We start from the raw sequence: 23,532 nt of genomic DNA, 5'->3' as shown, positions 1-23,532 counted from the left end.
GCCTCCAGCTGGGAGCCTCATGTACACACCACCAAATGCCAGCTCTGATCTTGCTACCCACAGCGGGCAGGGTGCACAGCGCAGGGTCTGCCCCTCTCTCAAAGAGACCTCAGAAGTTGCCCTCCATGCCCATCTTGACCTTCACCTCCAGGAAATGTTGATGGGGGCAGGCAAACAGAGTGATTTGCCCCAATTTCACTCCTCCCCTCCAAACATCCCTGAGTTGGATACAATGCTATCACCAGAGCCAGCTTCACAGGCATGCAACTTAACGGCCCCATGCTTGGGAGGACCCAGCATCTGGTTTGACGCTCTTCTGTTGCCATCTTGAAATTCTAAATAAATTTCTCTCGAAATCGTGTATTGTAAGTGAAGTTGAACAGGACAGTGAGGCATACGTGTGAGCAGAGGGAGCCTGTGAAATGCTCGCGTCTGCTGCTCTTCACCACCAATATTCACATTTACTCCGCAAGACTCAGAGCCAATACGAGGAAAGTGTGTTGTCTTCAACCAAGTAAGCAGGGGGCTGACAGTCCTGAGAAGATATACTTTCATTTGAACCAGAGCTTGCTTCAGATGCAGACAGAAGGCAATGATGTTCTAAGAAACAGGAACAACCAAGGAACCCCAACAACCCCTTTCTGACCCCTAAATTAGTCTATTTTTTCCTCTCAGACCTTCCTCACCCATCTGTGAGCAGAAGGTGGAGAATGGGAGCAGAATGCGCCCATATCAAGAAGCAAAATGAAGACTTGTTAGTTTTGTACAATGTTTCCAATGTTCCAGTAAAAACAAAATACGTGTAAGAGCGATGAAACACAAGTTGTGTCACTTCAGTGACTCAACATATGAGTTAAATGCTCTTACAGTTGCATTTAAAACTGGCATTATACAAAATTAAGATGAATGGTAAAATATATACTAATAATTACACATTTTGATTTCCCCCTACTTAAAAATGACATTAAATAGCAAATAAAAAGGCCAAAAGAGAGACTGCAAAAGAAAGGAAAAAGCTTTTTATATTTTAGTCCTTTGAACAGTGCTTCTTTCCTGCTTTTTGAACAAGGTACTTTGTATTTTTGTTTTACTCCGGGGCCCTGCTGGTCACGGGTGACACAGTGCTGCTGGCAGGTGTGGTGAATTAGAGAGAATTTCAGCTAATCTAGTCTAGCCACATCTGTTTTAATTTTCAACTTAGAGTGGGGGTCAAGGAAGAAATTTCTTGCTGACAAAGGACAGAAAGTCAAGAGGTTGCTGAATCCCATTCTGTATTTCTGACCTTGGAGCTTGTTATAAGGATGATAAAAAGTGATCAGGATTCCAGAAAATCCTTCCCTGTGCTGCAAGCTTAAGGCAGATGGTGCCACCTGGCCACATATATAATCCAGGCAGTGAGTGACACAAAGAAATGGAGCAGTCCCCAACGAGGCACCTGTCACCCAAGCTCCCTACTGAAGCGTGGCAGAATATGCCACCCCAAACTATGCAGCTGTGGCATAAAGGCTATTTGGAGCTAAAGGCACTTAAAAAATAGCAGATGGAAGAAAGGTGCCCTGACCCTCCCCTTTTCCTTCTTAAAAGTGGGAAATAAAAGCCCCGCATAGAGGATGTCTTCCCTATACCAGAGGAAAGCACCATTCTTATCATCAAGGATGGGACATTGAGACCACGAGAATTCTGTACAAACAGATCTTGTCAAAATCATTCTTATTTTCCCTTAGCCTCCCCACATAGTTTGGTTCCTTTCCTGCAATTACCTCTCTTTGTTCAGCCAAGTATAAAAGCATTTGGGTTTTGCTATTTCTTTGGGTTTCCACTTCTTATAAAGGCTCTTGTGTCACGTAAAACTTGCACTAAATTAGTGTGCTTTTCTCCTGTTAATCTGTCTTATGTGAGTTTAATTCTCAGGCCCAGCTGAAAAGCCCTAAGAGTGGAGAAGCAAAACGTTACCTCCCCTTCACTACCTCCCAGCAGGGCTGAGAGAGATGGCCAGGGCCAGAACATTCTTAATGACCACCTGGAGGAGGCTGTAAAGACTCACCACCTGCAGCCAGGCCACCTGAGACACAGCCCACCTGAGACACAGCCCACTCCGCTCCTCACCACCTGCAGCATGGACTGCAGGACTCTTAACCTCTGAGGTTTCAATGTCCTCATTGCAAACATGGGCACGATTACAAGACTTTCCTAACAGACTTACCAAAATCATCAAATGTCATAATCCGCATAATCTGTGTAGGGCACTAAACGCAGGGTCTGCCACATAATAAACACGGATAAATCCTGGCCATTATCATTACTATTATTATTTTCCATTCCTGAGGGAAGGAGACCCAGGCTTCCCCTTTATTTCAGCCCCTACTTTGGAATCAAATGAAGAATCGAGAAAACAACAGGTGAGGTATACACTGTGGTTCTCATGGTCTCTGAACAGAGATCAGACTGTTCTACACCTTAACTCCCATGTGGATGCAGCCTTACTCCCTGGTCCTGTTCTCAGGCTGCACCCTGGCTTCATCCAGTGAGTTCACTTCTCTAGATCACCACTCTAGGTCTAAAGAGGCTCACTCCTGCTCGAGGTCTAAAGAGGCTCACTCTTGCTCGAGGTCTAGGTCTAAAGAGGCTCACTCTTGCTCAAGATCTAAAGAGGTTCACTCTTGCTCAAGGTCTAAAGAGGCTCACTCTTGCTTAAGGTCTAATGAGGCTCACTCTTACTCAAGGTCAATGAGGCTCACTCTTGCTTGAGGTCTAATGAGGCTCACTCTTGCTTGAAGTCTAATGAGGCTCACTCTTGCTTGAGGTCTAATGAGGCTCACTCTTGCTCGAGGTCTAATGAGGCTCACTCTTACTGGAGGTCTAATGAGGCTCACTCTTGCTCAAGGTCTAAGGAGGCTCACTCTTGCTCGAGGTCTAATGAGGCTCACTCTTGCTCAAAGCCTAATGAGGTTCACTCTTGCTCGAAGTCTAATGAAGCTCACTCTTGCTCGAGGTCTAGGTCTAAAGAGGTTCACTCTTGCTTGAGGTCTAAAGAGGCTCACTCTTGCTCAAGGTCTAAAGAGGCTCACTCTTGCTCGAGGTCTAGGTCTAAAGAGGCTCACTCTTGCTCGAGGTCTAATGAGGCTCACTCTTACTCAAGGTCTAATGAGGCTCACTCTTGCTCAAAGTCTAATGAGGCTCACTCTTGCTCGAAGCCTAATGAGGCTCACTCTTGCTCGAAGTCTAATGAAGCTCACTCTTGCTCGAGGTCTAGGTCCAAAGAGGTTCACTCTTGCTTGAGGTCTAAAGAGGCTCACTCTTGCTCAAGGTCTAATGAGGCTCACTCTTGCTCAAAGTCTAATGAGGCTCCCTCTTGCTCAAAGTCTAATGAGGCTCCCTCTTGCTCGAGGTCTAATGAGGCTCACTCTCGCTTGAGGTCTAGGTCTAAAGAGGCTCACTCTTGCCCGAGGTCTAGGTCTAAAGAGGCTCACTCTTGCCCGAGGTCTAGGTCTAATGAGGCTCACTCTTGCTCGAGGTCTAGGTCTAAAGAGGCTCACTCTTGCTCGAGGTCCAATGAGGCTCACTCTTGCTCAAGGTCTAATGAGGCTCACTCTTGCTCAAGGTCTAATGAGGCTCACTCTTACTCAAGGTCAATGAGGCTCACTCTTGCTTGAGGTCTAATGAGGCTCGCTCTTGCTTGAAGTCTAATGAGGCTCACTCTTGCTCGAGGTCTAATGAGGCTCACTCTTGCTCGAGGTCTAATGAGGCTCACTCTTACTGGAGGTCTAATGAGCCTCACTCTTGCTCGAGGTCTAATGAGGCTCACTCTTGCTCGAGGTCTAATGAGGCTCACTCTTACTGGAGGTCTAATGAGGCTCACTCTTGCTCAAAGCCTAATGAGGTTCACTCTTGCTCGAAGTCTAATGAAGCTCACTCTTGCTCGACGTCTAGGTCTAAAGAGGTTCACTCTTGCTTGAGGTCTAAAGAGGCTCACTCTTGCTCAAGGTCTAAAGAGGCTCACTCTTGCTCGAGGTCTAGGTCTAAAGAGGCTCACTCTTGCTCGAGGTCTAATGAGGCTCACTCTTACTCAAGGTCTAATGAGCTCACTCTTGCTCGAAGCCTAATGAGGCTCACTCTTGCTCGAAGTCTAATGAAGCACACTCTTGCTCGAGGTCTAGGTCTAAAGAGGTTCACTCTTGCTCGAGGTCTAATGAGGCTCACTCTTACTCAAGGTCTAATGAGGCTCACTCTTGCTCAAAGTCTAATGAGGCTCACTCTTGCTCGAAGCCTAATGAGGCTCACTCTTGATCGAAGTCTAATGAAGCTCACTCTTGCTCGAGGTCTAGGTCTAAAGAGGTTCACTCTTGCTTGAGGTCTAAAGAGGCTCACTCTTGCTCAAGGTCTAATGAGGCTCCCTCTTGCTCAAAGTCTAATGAGGCTCCCTCTTGCTCGAGGTCTAATGAGGCTCACTCTTGCTCGAGGTCTAATGAGGCTCACTCTTGCTCGAGGTCTAATGAGGCTCACTCTTACTGGAGGTCTAATGAGGCTCACTCTTGCTCGAGGTCTAAGGAGGCTCACTCTTGCTCGAGGTCTAATGAGGCTCACTCTTGCTCGAGGTCTAATGAGGCTCACTCTTACTGGAGGTCTAATGAGGCTCACTCTTGCTCAAAGCCTAATGAGGCTCACTCTTGCTCGAAGTCTAATGAAGCTCACTCTTGCTCGAGGTCTAGGTCTAAAGAGGTTCACTCTTGCTTGAGGTCTAAAGAGGCTCACTCTTGCTCAAGGTCTAATGAGGCTCACTCTTGCTCAAAGTCTAATGAGGCTCCCTCTTGCTCAAAGTCTAATGAGGCTCCCTCTTGCTCGAGGTCTAATGAGGCTCACTCTCGCTTGAGGTCTAGGTCTAAAGAGGCTCACTCTTGCCCAAGGTCTAGGTCTAAAGAGGCTCACTCTTGCTCGAGGTCTAGGTCTAAAGAGGCTCACTCTTGTTCAAGGTCTAATGAGGCTCACTCTTGCTCAAGGTCTAATGAGGCTCACTCTTGCTCAAGGTCTAATGAGGCTCACTCTTGCTCAAGGTCTAATGAGGCTCACTCTTGCTCAAGGTCTAATGAGGCTCACTCTTGCTCAAGGTCTAATGAGACTCACTCTTGCTCGATCTAGGGCTAAAGAGGCTCGCTCTTGCTCAAAGTCTAATGAGGCTCACTTTTGCTGGCTGCACCTCAGAGCCATGACTCTCAGGGTCTATGGCCACTCTAGATCTCACAAACCAGGATCAGACAAATGGCACCTGGGAATCTGCATTTAAAAGCAATTCCCACCCTGGCATGGTTGCTCACACCTGTCTGGCATTTTCGAAGGCTGAGGCAGGTGGATCTCTTGAGACCAGACGTTTGAAATCCACCTGGGCAGCATGGCAAAACCCCGTCTCTACAAAAAATACAAAAATTAGCCAGGTGTGGTGGTGCGCCTGTGGTCCCAGCTACTGGGGAGGCTGCCTGAGATGGAAGGATCGCCTGAACTCAGGAGTTTAAGTCTGTAGTGAACCATGATCCTGTCTCTGCACTCCAGCCTGGGCAACAATGCAAGACCCCATCTAAATAAAATAAAATAAAAGCAACTCCCAGGTGATCGTGAAGTAGCCTGTTTCTGTAAGCTGGCTAGAGAATCTTCAGGAGCTTCCTAGAGTCGTCTGCTCAACGTGGTGTGAGGTGCTGGGGTTGGGCTAGGTTGTAGGATCCACTGGGATGGAAGTCATCAGTAGTTACTGGCATGAGGCCTTCTTTACCCCTTGCTCCTAATAAGGACACCCAAACCACCGTCAGGAATCGGGGAGCCCCACTCTCGCCTGATCTCCCTGCCTCCTGGGGCATCTGGTTACCCATCCTCAGTCTTTGGAGCTCTCTGGAACAGAGGCTGAGCCTTCTGGTGATGCCGCTGTTGCGATGGCAGCGGCTTGACAGCAGTGACCACCACTAGTTAATACTGTACTGCCTCTGGTCTACTGAGCACCAATTCCAATGCAACTCAGAGTGCGACATTCTGGCTTCTGATACCATGAGAGTCTCCATCTAGAAAGTCAGTTTGAAAGAGCTGAGTGAAAAAAAAAACTCAACTTGAGGGTCCCAAAGGAGAAAATAATTCAAAATTAGAGCAATAGTGGGAGGATATTAGAATCAAAACGCTGGAGTCAAGTCATTATTTATGCCAAGAACACAGATAAGCTGATTCCTGATTTACTGAAGGCTGGGAAAAGACAGAACATTGGGAAGGGTGCCCTCCTCAGGGTGGCTTTTGGGTTGCTGGCTCCAGATCCTCACTCCCCTCTTGCAGTGCATTTCAGGGTGGGCTGCTCTCACGGCTGTTGATTGCTGCTGCCCATGACTGTTGGAGGGAGCGGCATGGTAGCAGGTGTTAAAGATACGCTGCCATCCAGTTATCAGTCAAAATAGGTAGCTGGGAGAATTCAATGCATTTTTAAATGGGTAATCTTGGTAGGAAAAGTGGGTAGCTTTTGGTCTGTTCTCAAGGATCTCCAGAGTCTGATTCCTATGAATAGCAAGTATTAACGTATCCCCAGATCTTTTGCTTAGACAGTTTAGTGCAGAAACTGAGACCAGGACCCAGCAGTTTTTCTCTGCAACACCACACTTCGGGGTTCCACTGAGCTATCAAATACCTAGAAGGCAACTGGCAAAGAGTGCAGGAAGAGAAACTCCAACTAAACTCCTCTTTCCAAACTGCCCTCTCCACCTCCCTGTATCTGTAATGGTGTCCAAACCCCAGTCACCCAGACCACTTCTGCCCTCTCCTGGTATGTTCAGTCATTCTGTCTCTGCCTCATGTTTCCACCCACTCCTCTTCTCCAGCCCTGCACCAGCACCCTGCATTGCCACAGCCACCCACTAGTCCCCAGAGGTCACAGCTAATAGCAATTTACATGAGGGGGTATTTTTATTAGCACTTCATCTACTTGGAACAGAGATGAACTTCTTTATAGATATTCAGCTATTCATTCTTGCATTCGACCAAGGTTTGGGTAGATGCAAAGTGAGCATGAGAAGCCTCGGCAATGAGGACTTCACGAGCTCTTAAGGGAGATGAGATGTGCACCCAAGGGACAGTACAAATCAGTGTGTGCAATGGACCAGCAGGGGCAGCGCATGAAGCAGTAAGGAAGCCTGGAGGAGGAAAGAGTCCCCAGGAAATCAAGGAAGGCCTCAAGGAGGAGGTGATATTGGTACTGGGTGTTGATGGATGGGTAGGATTTTTGATGGACTGAATTGTGGGAAGATGGCTTTTCAGTCAAAGGAAAAAAACCCAGAGGAAACAAAAGATTTGGGAGACAGAGACACTCAGAGTGGTTTGGGGGAGTGGCAAATCATGAAATGGAACTGAGCGTCCATCATCCATCAAAACAGAGAGAGATCAGATGGAAACTAGATATTGAGAAGAGAGGGCATTTCTGTTTTGCATATGGTTATTTGGATTTCATTAGGAAGATAAAGACAGTTGTAGGGTTTGGAATTGGAAAGCGGCATAATCAAAGCTGAACCTTTGGAGAAAATGGGGACTAAAGGGGGTGGCCCTGGGGGTGAAGAGACCAGTGAAGTGGCTGTTGCATAACTAAGCCTGGAGAGCAATTGTGAGGCTCTGGCAGGCCCCTGAGCACCCACTAGGTGTGGGAATGAAGGGAAGAAAGGAGAAAAGAATGACTGAAGTGCTGTGCTTGGGTGACAAGCATGGTGGGGGCACTGAGAGAAATGTGAGGGACACAAAGAGGAGGGGCTTTAGGGAAAGGATGTATTTGGTTCAGAACTCACTGCATTTAATGTGCCAGGAGAATGAACTGGATTATGGGTTTCTAAAACCACCTCCACTGCCTGCTTTTGAGATTTTCAGCTGTTCACATAACAGGACGAATTAGTAAGAAATATTGGACCCTTCCGCAATACTGATGCTGCCATCTCTTTCTCTAATCCCTGAAAAGAGAGGGCAACCTTGTGTTTCTTGAAGCCCACGAAGAGTAATTCTATGGGATTGTCCCAATAAAAAGGGATGCAGGGAAGTCCCCAAAGAGGAGGAGCAATGAAGAGGGGGCTGCTGAGGGTGGAACCTGGGGTTGGTGGCCCCTTCCTTGCAATATTCAAAAGGAATTGCTACTAGAAGCACCTAGGGAGGCGGCACCAGGTCCCCAGGCTCGTAAAAACCCTGACATCTCAAGCTTGATACCGGTGCTGGCCTGATAGCAAGGACAGAGCGTGCTGCTGTGTGGTTTGTGCAGAGAAGAGAGGGCCTGTGTGAGGCTCTGGGGCTGAGTGAAGGTTGGAAATCCTCTCGCTTGGAAGAGGGGTGCACTTTTCTTCCAACAAAAGCACGATCTACTCCTAAACTGTGTCCTGGAAGCTATCCCTGCTGGAGGCCACCTTTTGAACACTGCACAAAGGGCCTGTAGAGGAAATAACGGCTTTCCACAGAGCAGGAGCACACCCTGCCCCAGACCCCCAAAAGAGGAAAACGTGATTCCTTCTCTGCAACTCCCACACTTGAATTCTTGTGTGACCCACAAGCCCAGGACTGATTTTCCTGGTACTCTGGCAAGTAGGAGTTCAGAGTCAAATGAATTTTATTTAGAGAGGAAGAAGTTTTAAAGTTTTAAAAGTTCATGAACAATAAATTAATGTGCTATTTCTCCTGGCCAGTGTTGTAGAATAAAATCTGCCACTGTCTGTTTAGTATGTTGAGTTGCGTAAATTTCTCTCACAGCTGGGGGCCTGCAAACACCACCTAGAGTCACGGTTCCTTCATCCAGGCCTGAGCAGAAGGTCTTTCTCCTGGTGTCCCCCTTGAACATGGACTTTGCTGGGCCCTTCTCTGCTGTTGTCTCCAAGTGGAGTTGAAGGGGACTTCCCAGGACCCGCTGACAGGTGCAATGACCTGGATTCACTGCACTTGTCCGTTTAATTGAGTTATCCTGTGAGGGCTGGAGTCCGCTGCACACGCTGCACACGTATTCATCAAGATTTCACTGCTGCCCGGGGATGGAAGTGACCCTCCAGGGTGGCAGCAGGCCGCAGGGAAGCAAATGTGCCGCAGCAGAGAGCTTGACAGAGAGAGTGCCAGATGGGGAGGCTGAGAGCCAAGGCTGCACAGTGGCCCAAGAGAGCTCCAGAAAGCTCCCGCAGGTGGCTTGCTGGGGTCTGAGAGCACAGAGACCACCCTGCTCCCTGGATGAACGACCAGATAAACAAGCCATTCCTTTGAGGCTGCCACCACTTAGCAAACTCCACATGTGGATAGGGACAGCACCAACCAATCTAACGGGGATATCTGGAGATTGTTCTTAAAGCATAAGATAAAGTAAAAATAAAACCTTAATTTTCTTTTTTGGGGACGGAGTCTCACTCTGTCATCAGGCTGGAGTGTGCAGTGGCACGATCTCAGATCACTGCAACCTCCACCTCCCGGGTTCAAGCGATTCTCCTGTCCGAATAGCTGGGACTACAGGCGCACGCCAACACACCCAGCTAATTTTTTTTGTATTTTTACTACAGACGGGGTTTCATCATGTTGCAGGATGGTCTCGATCTCTTGACATCGTGATCTGCCCACCTTGGTCTCCCAAAGTGTTGGGATTACAGGCGTGAGCCACTGCACCCAGCCAAAACTTTTATTTTCTAATTACATAAGTATGTAGCTTTATAGGAAATGTGGAAAATGTAGAAAATAAGACAGAAGAAAAATTAGAAGTCACTTGAAAGGAAAACACTACGGTACATGCATTTGCATCTATGTACTATTTTATCAGGTCTGGGATCAGGCCAAGGAGGCCAATTTTTCCCACCCTAAATTCTAAAAGACATATTAATTATGAAAATTCTTAAACATTCATACAAATACAGAGAGTAATAGAGCAAACATTCAGATACTTGCCACTCAGGTTTCCATCTGCATGCTTTTTAAGTTTTTAAATTTTTTAGTTGGAAATAATCCCAGTTTGCATTTCCTGGGGATAGGGATATTCTCTTATTAATATAGTACCTTAGTACAGTCTCAGCTTCTTAAATTTACATTGATACAATGTTTACTCTGCCATCCATATTCCAATGTTGATACCTAATAAAGCCCTTGGCTTCAATCTAGGGTGAAGTATTGCATTTTGTTGTCATATCTCCTTTGTGTGCTATGGTTTGAAAGTGTCCCCTAAAGTTCATGTGTTGGAAACTCAATCCTCAATGCAAAAGTGTTGGGAAGTGGAGCCTAAATGAGAAGTGATCAGGCCCTAGGAGCAGAGTAAGTGGGTTCACGTCATCATTGGAGTGGCTTCATTATAAAAGGGGGAGTTCAGCTCTTTTTCCCTCACCCACATGATGGAAGGCCCACGGGGAAAACAGAAGCTGGTGTTTTTAGGAAACCTACAATGTTTTTGTCTGGCTGGATTTTCCAGAGTGAGAAGGGAAGGAGTGATTCAAGAGGTAAACAGGGACCCAATCACAAAGGGTTTTGCAAGAGAGCAGAAGCTTCTGTTTCATTCTGCAGGAACGGGGAGTCACTGTGCAGTGAAGGACCTCCGAGAGGAGGTGCTGAGGGGAGGGGCAAGAGGCAGCAAGAGCAGTTAGGAGGCCTTGCCATTGTGCTCGCTGAAGATGGAGTTATTCATACAACGAGGGCAGAAATCTCAGCAATCAAGGAGGCCATCATTAGGCCAAGGCTGGCCTAGACCTTGACCTGCAGATTTACAGTGCAGTCAGGAAACATCCCTTTTTCTGGGAAACCCTGAGCATAATACTTCTTCTCTTGCCAACCTGCTGTTGCCATCAGCACTTCTGTTGCATAAACAGGTAGGATGTGTGTTGGGGGAGGTGGTGGTGGTTAATTTCCCGAAGATATAGAGCAACAATATAGCTGATGGTGTCTCCTTTCCCTGCCAGCAGTAAACCTATGAGTTTTCATCCTGCCAGAGCAGCAGAGGCCCTGGGCAGAGGCTCCAGCACCACTGTCCCACTTTGGCCCCCACAGCAGTAGGTGTGCTCCAGGGCTGAAAGGGGGGTGGCCCTTAGAGCTGTCCCTGGGAGTAAAATGTCAGGGCTGTGCCTTAGGAGAATGAGGTGGGCACCAGGCCCATCGGCGAATGGAGAAGGCCAGTTGTATCTGGGAGCCGGCGCTTCACTCATTTACCTGCTTAGTTAGTCAGTGCCTATTTATTGAGTTCCTTCTGTGTGTCAGGCACTGCTGGAGGTGCTGGCATGCAGCAGTGCGGGAAACGTCACGGGAGGAGAGGTGGGAGGTGGACAGTGTGTGCTAGGACATGGTAAGTACAGGTAAGGAAAGGTGTCAGCCCCTTGTTCTGCTGACCCTCCACCTTAGTCCACCACTACCCACTGACTGCTGCTTCCGGACATTAGTGCTTGGAGATGAGTTGCTTAAGGCTTCCCACAATGTTCCCTTTATTCACATTTCATCTGTAAAAGACCATACATCTCACCACGATGTGAAAGCTTTCATCCCAGGGACCCCCAAGGCCTGGGATCTGATTTTGGGATCGCTTTTGGGATATTCCAAACACAAGAGAGACTAGGCCTTCTGAAATATGGTCCAGTCCCTCTGGACACAAAGGCCCCAGCAGGTGATAGTGGGGAAACGTCCAATTTAGTAAGGAGACAGGTTGAGGCAGGAGTAAGGGAAAGCTACCCAGGTCCAAAGTGTCACACTGCCCGCCATGTTGCCCAGCACGGCTGCCATCATACATTGGTTGTAGCAGTGACTCCATTCACATACATATTTTTCAAACACATATTACATGGAAAACACATACAGTGAACTATGGAAAGCTAGAGGTGAATAGGTAAGGAGTGCAAGGAGAAGGCAGCCAACAAAGGGCCGGACACTGTCTTTCCCAGTTCTACCACCCTGGGGCCACCCCAAACCAAGCGCAGCCCACCCATATGATCCACTCCAGCTTTAGCTCACCGGGTGATCCCAGAGCTCCCAATCCTACGAAACCAGGGCATTTCTCAGAGCTGTGACTCACCATTGCTGGCGATTTTAGAAATGCACTGATGACACGTTTTCTCCAGACCTCCTGGCATTGTTCTTGCTCGCTGACAAAGTTCTGAGGATCAAAAATAATTCATTAGGAAAGATGGTGGAAGGATTTACTCAGCACCAACAACCAACCCCCTCTGTGCATGTCAGTGGTGGCCTGCAGGGTGGTCTCAGTCAGCCAGGGGGGCCTGGGTGCCAGTGTTAGGTGTGGCCTTGTTAGTGGTTAGCGGGGCTGAGAAAAAGACCCCCTATTCCACAGACGAGGGAACCAAGCTCAGGGAGGTTAAGAAGCTTGACCAGTGATACCAGCCAGGAAGACTGGCTGGAGACAGGTCTGGAGGGGGAGATGGTAAGAGCTCTCACTTGCTGAGCAATGGCTGCACCAGGTGTTGTGTTAACTCTTTAAATAGGCCATCTCATATTGAATCCCACAACAATCCTATCTGGGAAGTGTTATTGACTGTGTTTTACAGATGGTACCTTAGAGACCCTGAGAGCTTAAGATTCACCCTAAGACCAGAGCTGGCAACTGGCAGAGCCCACACTTGATCCAGGTATGGATCCAGGTACAGAGCAAGGGGCCCCTCACTTCCTGATGCAGCTGCTGCACTCTCCCAGGGTCCAAGCCGAAGGGGAACCATGGCCTTGACCAGAGCAGCCTGGGTTGAGACCCCAGCGGCCTGGAGCGCCACCCCGGCTCCCCTGTGGACCTGCTGTGGTCTGGGCAAATTGGTTGACATGGAGAGAAAGGGCTTTCCTTCCTTGGAAGAAATAGTCATACACATTTTAAATCCACAGAAAAACTCCAGCTCCTCAAGACAGCAAAGTTTCCTGTCTGGTAAAATGAAGTAGCCCTGTAAAGATATTAGGAGAGGAAGGGAGTCACTTTGTCCCTGAGGCTGGGTATTCGTGGTTCTACCACTTCCCACCATTTCAGTGCTTGGGAGTAGGACCTCCATGGTGGCTGGCTGATCCAGGCAGGATCTGGGGCAGACATCCTTACTTCACTCACAAAGTCTCCCCAGGAACCTGTCCAGAGTAGCTGTGGCTCCATTTAAAAGCACAATTTAGGCCGGGCGCGGTGGCTCAAGCCTGTAATCCCAGCACTTTGGGAGGCCGAGACGGGCGGATCACGAGGTCAGGAGATCAAGACCATCCTGGCTAACATGGTGAAACCCCGTCTCTACTAAAAAAATACAAAAATTCTAGCCGGGCGAGGTGGCGGGCGCCTGTAGTCCCAGCTACTCGGGAGGCTGAGGCAGGAGAATGGCGTAAAAAACGCAGGAGGCGGAGCTTGCAGTGAGCTGAGATCCGGCCACTGCACTCCAGCCCGGGAGACAGAGCAAGACTCCGTCTCAAAAAAAAAGCACAATTTAATAGGGTCCTTTTTTCTCATATTGCAGGGGTTTGCAAACCAGGGGACCACAGCATTTTAGTAGCACTACCTGCAGGCCCTCCTGGGTGAACTAGAGCTTAGGGCAGGGGGAACAGGCTGTGATGAGGAAGATTTGTAGTCTGAGGGCAGAGGTGGTCATGATGACAGAAGGAGAGCTTGCCTTGACCAGAATTGTGGCTCATAGCAGGCGAGTCATTCCACCGCCAGTGTCAGCATGGGCCTGCAGGCAGGAGCCGTGCAGCCCGCAGCTTCTCTCTGTAGCTGATCCACTGCTAGCGCACAGGCAGGGTAGTTTGGCTAAGATTCGGGGTTCTTATTGCCCATCACTGTCCTTCTAGGACATGTCATGCTCAAAACCTGGCTTTGTGTCAGCAGGACCTTTATAGCAGGAGGCAGTGTGACCAGAGACAGTCAGTCCCCAACCAAAGGCGCATCACCAGCGCCCTGCCAAGGTCTTCCACGTTACCTCATTTAGTCTCCCTAGTTCTTCCAGAGGCAGGTATGCCCCATTTTACAGAGAAAACCAAGATTCAGATCAATTTGTTTGCTCAAAGTCACCCAGCTAGTAAGTGGTAGAACTGGGGTTTGAAATGAGGCCTCAGAGACTCTATCTGAAACCTGGACTTTGTGCCTTCAAAGCCCGGAATCTCTCCACTTCACCCAGAGCAAGAATATAAAGGGGAAGAAACCTGGAAAGGAGGGCTTCCCAAAGTGAGTCAGGGACTAAGCAAGGAGATCACGGTGGCTTCCTGGTCAGTCCTGTCATGCTTGATCCTATTTAACCAGGCAAAGATTCTTATCCCCATTTTACAGATGAAGAAACGGAGGGTCAGAAAAGTGAAGGGCTTGCCCAAGATCACACAGCCAGACTGGAATCCAGGTGTTTTGAGATCAGCCAAACTTAAGGTGCCTACTCTCTGTTAACCAGAATGGACTTTGACAGTTTTGACTGCAGTGAGATGATGGGACACAGAGTGCCAGGGCTGAGCACCCAAGGTTTTCTGACCCCCCAAACCCTGGGAATCCCAAATGCAGCACTTGGGATTCAAGCGGTCCCTCTGCTGTTTCTGCCTCCTGACGCAGGCTCCCCCGCCCACTCTTCTCCTGGAAGCAACTGTGGAGAATGCACATGAGTCCTTGTCTCCCTGGCATGCAGTAGGTCTTCAGTAGGTCTTCAGTATGTTTAATGAATAATTCCATTAACTACTATTCAAATGTCTCTTCACAAGGCTCCATTTTCCCCCACAATGTCCTTGCAAAAACTGTGGCTGTGGTGTCCTTACACACAGAAAATCCAGGAACACCGCAGCCCTGAGTAAACCACAGCCTCCTTCCGCATCCTTTGACTCTGACATTCTACCGATCAAGGTAAAATGAGACCAGCTCTCTGGCCTAATGGGGTTTGCCAGGTGCACATCCTTTTGTTACACAGCAAGTAGGCCCCAAGCCATGGACAAATAGCTACTGTATGAATTACAGATTTATTGCTGATGTCCACACTTCATCAGGTTGATTGCCACAGGGGTGTCACAGAAGCTAAGCCACTTAAAACCCTGCCTGGAAGAACAGTGGGTCCTCCTGGACCCAATGATAAGCCCAGTTATCTAAAGGGGCCGTGGCCCATCATGGCTCCTAAAGGCCTGGAAGGTCGGCTCCTTTCCTCACCCTTCTTATGGAACACAGAGAGTACACTTCACATAACAGGGACAGTGTGTACTTCACGAACCGCAGCATTTTTCTCCTGGATCACCAAAGGGATAAAACAGAGAGAGGAGACATAAGAGCCATTTCTTTATACTTGCATGGTAGAGTTTCCACTGATTTAGAAAATTCCTTTGAAATGTGTTGAACAGTTTCTATCAGTGCCTACAAACCAAGACATTCCAGTCTTCAAATCCACAGCAGCTTTGCAGAAGCTAACGAGATTTGTCTGTGTCACATTATAACAACACATTTCTATCTTGGGCCATTCCCTGGGGTAAGAGGCACACACTTTAGCCTCCTGTGAATCCTGAAGAACAATGTTTCACCACAAAAAGTAATATAGAGCTGCATATACATTTTTTTTTAATTCAAATATCCTAAATTGGCTGATCCCTTTAGCCACTAACTGTGAATAATATAGAAACATCAATCTGAAAAACAGTGATATCTTCATTGATAATAATATCAGACCACATGAGGTGGGAGCCAATAGAACACACCAACACAAGGTGCAGGTATTAGATCCATTTTATAAATGAGGAGACTCTTACTCCTTCAAGCTTGTTATTTTCATAAACTGGCAAGATGGATGAGAACTAAAAAAAGAACGATGTGCTGTTAATTCTGTCACACCTCAAAGAATGTTCCCTAAGAGACAGGTAGCAGTGGCAGTAGAACTCAGCTTTGGCAACCAGCCAGAAAGGGAAGACAGAATTCCCAGGTACAGTCCCAAATGTTGGCCGACAAACTTTGCATATTATGTTCAACTTCCCTTACAAGGAATACAATGTTAAACACACACACACACACACACACACACAATCATATGACCTCATGCATGTAATAATGTCTGCAGATCTATGTAAACACATGGAAAAAGATCAGAAGCATAAACAGTAAACCACTGTGAATAACTGTTCCCTATGAAGGCAGGTACAGGGATATGGGGCCACTGGGGCCGGGGTAGGGGTAGGTAGGAATGTGTCGCAGGCAGGCGTGGGAAGTATTTTCTTTTTTTTTTTTTTTGAGACGGAGTCTCGCTCTGTCGCCCAGGCTGGAGGGCAGTGGTGCGATCTCAGCTCACTGCAAGCTCCGCCTCCCGGGTTCACGCCATTCTCCTGCCTCAGCCTCCTGAGTAGCTGGGACTACAGGCTCCCGCCACCGCGCCCGGCTAATTTTTTGTATTTTTAGTAGAGACGGGGTTTCACCATGGTCTCGATCTCCTGACCTTGTGATCCGCCCGTCTCGGCCTCCCAAAGTGCTGGGATTACAGGCGTGAGCCACCGCGCCCGGCGGGAAGTATTTTCATTTCCACTTTATACCCAAATATTGCCTTGCCTTTTCCCCCATTAGCAGGTTTTACCATTATAATTTTAGACTTCTTTTTAAACCCTCTTAAAATTCAAGAAGTATTATTTGAAATGAAAAGTAGTTTGCTCTCCAAAAGTCCAGAGGTTTTTAAAAAGTAGCATGTAGGGGATAGATGAGCAGGAAGGAGTAAGTCCACCAGGGAGCAAAAACAAAAAAGAGAGAGATGATGTGATGGTGGTAGGCAATATTTTTCTCTTTTGGAATATTTTCTTTAAAAATTACAAAAGCGAATTCAGAAAAATTAGATCATGGAGAAAAGAAAATCATTAGTGTCATTATAAACAATGGCAGAACTTCTAGCCCAACAACTGCTAGTATTTTGGAGCTTTTCTTTTAAGTATATGCATATATACATATGCATATGTGCATGTACACAAATTTTACATGGTTGCAATAATCAGGCACATTAAGTGAACACATCACATTTTGACATAAGCATTCTTTCTGTCACCATTTGGTCTTCAGAACTCTCATTTTTGCAGCTGAATTATAATCCACAGAGTAGGTTATATCAAACTATATTTCTCTATATCTTGTTAGATATTTACTTTCCACTCATAACTAATTCTAAGACACATGTCTCTCCATGAAAAGTGCTTTGTTTTATGCACATATAGATCTCTTGGAATAGTTATTTAATTAAAAAGAATAAGCAACTTTTTGGCTTTGAGGTAAAATTGACTTCTAAATGAGTTGTATCCATTTCCAGTGCCACCAGCAATATGAGAGTGGCAGTTTCACCACACCTAACCAGCACTGGGTGGCTGAAAGACTAATGCATTTTTATTACTCTCATAGGCAAAAGTGGAAATTAATTATTTTAATTTACATATTTGATTGCCAGTGATATTGCCAATTCTTTCTAGACTCATTTCCCAGTTGTATGTTCCCCTTTGTGATTTGGTTTTTATGACCCATGATACGGATTTATTTCAATTCAGAGGAAGCCCACAAAGAAAGCTGCAATTTGAGAAAATAGCAGTGAATCTACTTTTTGATTCACAGAATTCACTGTGTGAATTTGCAGATTCAAATATGCTACAAAAGACCTATTCACTATTATGGTGGGGACTTGAACAACTCACAAAAAATTGCACATTCCTTGGAGCCCTTTGAAGTGGCAGCTCTTCCAGGAGAGGGTCCCTCCACAGCAGGAGATGCCCAATAGAGCAAATACGTACTAATGATGGATTCATGTCAATGCAATCCATTTAATGATTGACTAAAATCTGTAACGACACAGATTTTAGTCCATTTCTATACCTTCTACTAAGAAAATGTACATTTTTTTCTTATTTGATAGAAAGTTTTCTTATTTGTTAGAAATCCGAAACAGGAAGAGATTGGGGTAACAGGCTGGGCAGTACCTTCTCTCCAGTGTGAACAAGCAGTGACTTACAAGTCCATCCTTGTGCATGCTGTGATAGAACTGTGTGTCTCACACCTGCCTCTGCACCTAGAAGGGCAGTGATAATAGCTCCTGCTGCTTCCTATCCTAGCAGCTGAGTGATAATAAAGGGCACGATGGGAACTAATCAATAATATTTGCCAAATGACATGCTCAATGCATTTTCAATTTTCAATCCAATTGATGTATCTCAGTGGTTCTCAACCAGAGGTGATCTGACCCCCAAGGCACATTTGGCAATATGTGGAGACATTTTTAATAGTCATAGCTGGGGCAGGGCTGTCGATAAAGAGACCAGAGATGCTGAAAAACATCCTGCAAGGAGCAGGGCAGTCCCCAACAACAGAGCTATCTGCTCCAAAATGCCAATAGGACTAGATCTGAGAAACTTTCTATGTCTGTCTAATGTTCTCAGTTTTAAAGTTCAAATTTGTAAAATTCTACCTTTTTTTAACCTCTGAGTTGTGTCATGAACCAACAGTAAACATATATATATATATATGTGTGTGTGTGTGTGTACGTGTATACACACACATAAATATATATATATATATATATATGAGATTGTGTTTTTAATGATTGACTTGGTAAATTAAACTATTTATTCCTAAATCAACTGTGAGGACCGACTCCCTTTTGGTTTTGAATAACATTGAATATTAGACATTAACCATCCCCATACCTGTTCCTTCAAAGCAGATGTTAACTAGTATTGTTGAATATTTCCAACAAACATTTTGGGTGCTCAGGACACAGTCCTTTCTTATCTGTAGCTCTCTATGTAACCTGTGCTGTTTTCTCTCCTAACTATGCCCGAATGCATGAATTCAGTGGAGGTTATTGCATACCTACTGTGTCTCAGAGTCATTCCACAACCTCCCTAGGATGCCTTCATTGTTTGGCTCCTAGGAAATGAAAAATGCACTTCCTTTGAGCTCCACCACCCCTTTAAAATGACCAAGTCAAAGCCACTTGCTCAAAGCCCCAACACGTAAGACACGGAGGTGACGTCTGTGGTCCCCACTCGCTGTCCTGCAGCCGGCAGGTTGTTTCTAAGAGTCCCACACAACGTGCCTTCGCCCTGCAGTCATTATTCCTTTACAATTGTTCTCTTCTCCAGAAAACCCACTTGCCTTAGACTCAGTGAAGATTGTTTTCTTTCCCGCCACACAATTAAGAAAAGCACTTCCACAATACAGTCATTTTCTTTCCAGGAAGCATAAATCAGCACATTGGCATCTTCCTGATAATGATTTTAAGAAACCCTCTGCTAGGACTGTCTCTCCAATTTCACAGGCTGTCCAGGGCTGCCGGACTCACCTGAGCTGAGCAGAGTGGGATCCAGAATCGGGCAGCACTCAGCACCTCTGTGGTCCGGGTGTCCAGGCCTGACTCTGTGGGGTTCCTCTTCACTTGGGGCTCCCACTCCCTGTTGCATGCTTTCTTTCTCCCTTTCTCTCCCGCAGCACAACAGCAGCTCGTGGCTTTTCCTCTAAGGGGCGGGTTCTCTCCATTTCCCACTCCCACGTGTGGGGAGAGAAGCCCCACCGCCGGCTCATACCCCTGCAGTGTTCCCTAGGCCCGCAGGGGGGCAGCAGAGCCACCCCAGGAGCTGTGGAAAGATGGCCGACCTCTTGGAGTTAGGAATTCCCACGGGAAACATTTCATTTCAGTCCCTTAGGCACTAAACCTAGGGACTTAGTTCTGGTGCGAGCCCCTTCTCACCCCTTGTTCTTCCTGCATGTTGGTGGCACACAAGGACGAGAGGACCAAACAGCGGCTGCTTAGGAAATAGGGTGAAGGTACTCAAAGTGGACTGAGGATGTGAGAGGTGCCGTATGGACTCGAGGACTGCCACCTAGAAAAGGGATTAAATTGATTCCTAGTCATTGCCGGCGACAGATCTGAGGCTGAATGAAGTTACAGGGAGGCCGAATTGTGCCCCATGTCATACACTTTTTAACAGTGGCCTTCTTAGACCTGAAGCAGGCTGCTTTGTGAGGCTGTTGTGTGTTGGTGTTGTAAGCAAGCACCTAGCAGAAGTTCTCAACTGCTCATGTGTAAGAAGTGCCAGAGATTCTTTAGTGAAATACAGATTCCTGTACCACCTCCCAAAGATTCTGAATCTGTAGATCTGGGCCTGGGCCCAGGAATCTGCAGTTTAGACTCTGCTGTTTCCTGTAGGTGCTCCATGGACCACACTTTGAGAAACTGGCGTCACATGACATTAAAGGCATTCTCCAACCCTGACATTCCAGGTTTTTTGTTGTCATTTTGCCAGTCTACTGGGGAGGGACTGGGGTGAGGCAAGAGAAGAGCCTATTATGCAAAATGTAAGGAGCTGCTCCCTCTGAAGCTACCCATTGCACGCCCCTGGGAGGGCACCTCTCTGGGCTCACTCTAGGGCTGACCCTGCCACTCTCCCAGTCCTGAATTCAAGCTGACCACTTCACACCACAGGACAGGGTGGGGCAGAGGAGCAAGGGGAAGAGACCTGCTGGAGGAAAGCACACACAGTCACAGTCACCAGCCACATAACAGCGTTTCAGTCAGTGATGGACCACACAGATGGTGGTTCCTTAAGATTATAATGGAACTAAAAAATTCCTATCACCTAGTGATGTCGTAGCAGTCTTAATGTTGTATTGCAACACATTACTCATGTGTTTGTGGTGATGTTGGTGTAAACAAACCTACTGCACTGCTAGTCACATAAAAGTATAACACACACAATTATGGACAGCACATGATACTTTACAGTAATAAAAAACCACCAAGTCACTGCTTTATGTATTGACTACACTATACTTTTTATCATTATTTTAGAGTGTACTCCTTCTACGTACTAAAAAAAAAAAAAAAAGGTTCACTGTAAAAACACCTCAGGCAGGTCTTTCAGGAGGTATCCAGAAGAAGGCATTGTTATCAGAGGAAATGACAGCTCCTACCTATTATTGCCCCTGAAGACCTTCCAGTGGGACAAGATGTGGAGATGGAAGATAGCGATACTGTTGGTCCTGACCCTGTGTAGGCCTAGGTTAATGTAATGTATGTATAATGTATGGGCTAATGTATGAGTCAAAACTTTTTAAAAAAATTATAAAGTAAAAAAGGTACAGTAAGCTAAGGTTACTTTATGATTAAAGAAATATATTTTTAATAAATGTAGTGTAGCCTAAGTGTACAGTGTTTATGAAGTCTATAGTAGTGTGTAGTAATGTCTTAGGCTTTCACATTCACTAATCACTCACTCACTGCACCCAGAGCAACTTCCAGTCCTGCAAGCTCCATTCATGGTAAATGCCCTATACAGGTGCACCATTTTTTAATCCTTCATATCATATTTTTACTGTACACAATGTTTAGATACACAAATACTATGTGTAGTATTTTCTATGTTTAGATACACAAATACTGTAGTGTTACAACTGCCTACATTATTCAATACAATAACATGCCATGGTCTCTGGCCTTTTAGGAACAGTACTAGTCCCTAGCCTTTTAGGAACTGGGCCCCACAGCAGGAGATGAGTGGCAGGTGAGCGATCATTATCACCTGAGCTCCACTTCCTATCAGATCAGCAGTGGCATTTGATTCTCACAGGGCCACAAATCCTATTGTGAACTGTGCATGCCAGAAATCTAGGTTGCACACTCCTTATGAGAATCTAATGCCTGATGATCTGAGGTTGAATGGTTTCATGCCAAAACCTTCCCCATCCCACCCTCATGAAACCGGTCTCTGGTGCCAAAAAGACTGGGAACCACTGGGTGTGTAGTAGGCTATACTATGTGAGTTTGTGTGAGTACATTCTATGACGTTCACACAATGGCAAAATTGCCTAATGTCACATTTCTCAGAACATATCCCCATTGTTCAGCGATGCATGACGGTACTTGAATCTTCTCTTATCTCACATTGAGCGAGTGGAAGCAGAGTGACTGTGAGCAGTGAGGTCAGAACCTTAAGGCTTCCCTGCTACAATGGTGGGGGTCTGGGAGCACACAGTGACCATGAGCCTGGCGTGGACGTGGCCAAAGGGACAGTAGTCCTTTTTGAGCACATTTTAGTCCAGACATCAAAACAAACAACATTTCAGGTGATGAGGCAGTCTTCCTGGGAGTTCAGGAAGGGAGAAAATAACGGCAGGTCACTCGGGAGCTTTCCCACATGTCCCTGAAGATGCAGCAAAACATCAAAGAATATTTTTCCGCCAAACCAGACAACTGTATTTGTGAGTATAGAAATAGGAGATTATTGTCGGAGAGAAAGTAGGAGGAGTCTTTGGAAAGTGATTATGAGACTCCAAAGCTAATGATAAATGATAGTAATAATAATAGCTGTATCAGTTAGGAAAACAACAGCCACAGAAGAGCTGAAAAATCACGCACAATGTTATGGTGGAGTAACCCAGAGATTAGCAACTGAGAGTGGAAGCAGTTGCTAACCCTAGAGATGTGAGTGGAAGACCACCACTGGAAATGCTGCCCAAAGCAAAGTAGGTGCGATTAATACCCCCACTTCACAGATGAGAAGCATGAGGTACAGAGAGATTAAAGGCACATGACTACTAAGTGTGTAATGAACTTAAACTCAGACCATGTGATAGAGTCCACATATGGCACCACTACACTACTGCCAGATGAATAAAGGGCACATGGGGGGAGATGACACTAGAATTGAGTGAAAGCTGAATTCAGAGTATAAATTTTTTTTTTTTTGAGACGGAGTCTGGCTTTGTCGCCCAGGCTGGAGTGCAGTGGCACGATCTCAGCTCACTGCAAGCTCTGGCCCTCGGGTTCACATCATTCTCCTGCCTCAGTCTCCCGAGTAGCTGGGACTACAGGTGCCCGCCACCACGCCTGGCTCATTTTTTGTATTTTTTAGTAGAGACGGGGTTTCACCATGTTAGCCAGGATGGTCTCTATCTCCTGACCTCGTGATCCGTCTGTCTCGGCCTCCCAAAGTGCTGGGATTACAGGGGTGAGCCACCGCGCCCGGCCCAGAGTATAAATTTTTAAATGCTTGTTTTTAGTTGAGGTGGTTATCCTGGTAAAAGTGAGTTCATTCATTCATTGAATGAATACTGTTGACTCCAAGCCAGATATGGCGAGTAAAAAGATTACTTAATAAAATTCAATGTATCCCATAAGGAATTTTGATGCAAAAGAGTAGTGAGTGAATGAGCATATGCCTGAGTTTAATTACAAAGGCAACTGTGAATTAATGAAGGTAGGCCTGACTTCTTGATGGAAGCTGTAGAAATGAAGGGAGATACTAAAGTTGCCCAAAGACCAGGTTGTGCACCCCATAAGGAGCAATCAGAAAGCCGAGGGATACTGATGAGTGTTCACTCTCACTTTTTTTTTTTTTTTTTTTTGAGACGGAGTCTCGCTCTGTCGCCCAGGCTGGAGTGCAGTGGCCGGATCTCAGCTCACTGCAAGCTCCGCCTCCCGGGTTTATGCCATTCTCCTGCCTCAGCCTCCCGAGTAGCTCGGATTACAGGCGCCCGCCACCTCGCCCGGCTAGTTTTTTGTATTTTTTAGTAGAGACGGGGTTTCCCCGTGTTAGCCAGGATGGTCTCGATCTCCTGACCTCGTGATCCGCCCGTCTCGGCTTCCCAAAGTGCTGGGA

At 46.6% G+C, this 23,532-nt stretch overlaps 1 protein-coding gene across 1 annotated transcript in view; it reads right to left on the bottom strand.

Moving 5' to 3' along the window:
• TMEM272 (transmembrane protein 272) overlaps positions 1–19,422 on the bottom strand; it is a 34,641-nt gene extending 15,219 nt beyond the window's left edge. Inside the window, exons 1-2 of the mRNA XM_033177643.1 lie at positions 19,218–19,422; positions 12,005–12,085 (exon numbers count right to left, since the gene is read on the bottom strand). Of these exons, the coding sequence (XP_033033534.1) occupies positions 12,005–12,085; positions 19,218–19,335 (199 nt within the window). The 5' untranslated portion in view covers positions 19,336–19,422. The remainder of the gene's footprint in view (positions 1–12,004; positions 12,086–19,217) is intronic.
• Positions 19,423–23,532: the final 4,110 nt, after the last annotated feature.

Source organism: Trachypithecus francoisi, unplaced genomic scaffold (assembly GCF_009764315.1).
Source record: "Trachypithecus francoisi isolate TF-2019V2 unplaced genomic scaffold, Tfra_2.0 Lachesis_group18, whole genome shotgun sequence".
Lineage (NCBI taxonomy): Eukaryota > Metazoa > Chordata > Mammalia > Primates > Cercopithecidae > Trachypithecus > Trachypithecus francoisi.
This window is presented reverse-complemented; position numbering and strand designations above follow the sequence as displayed.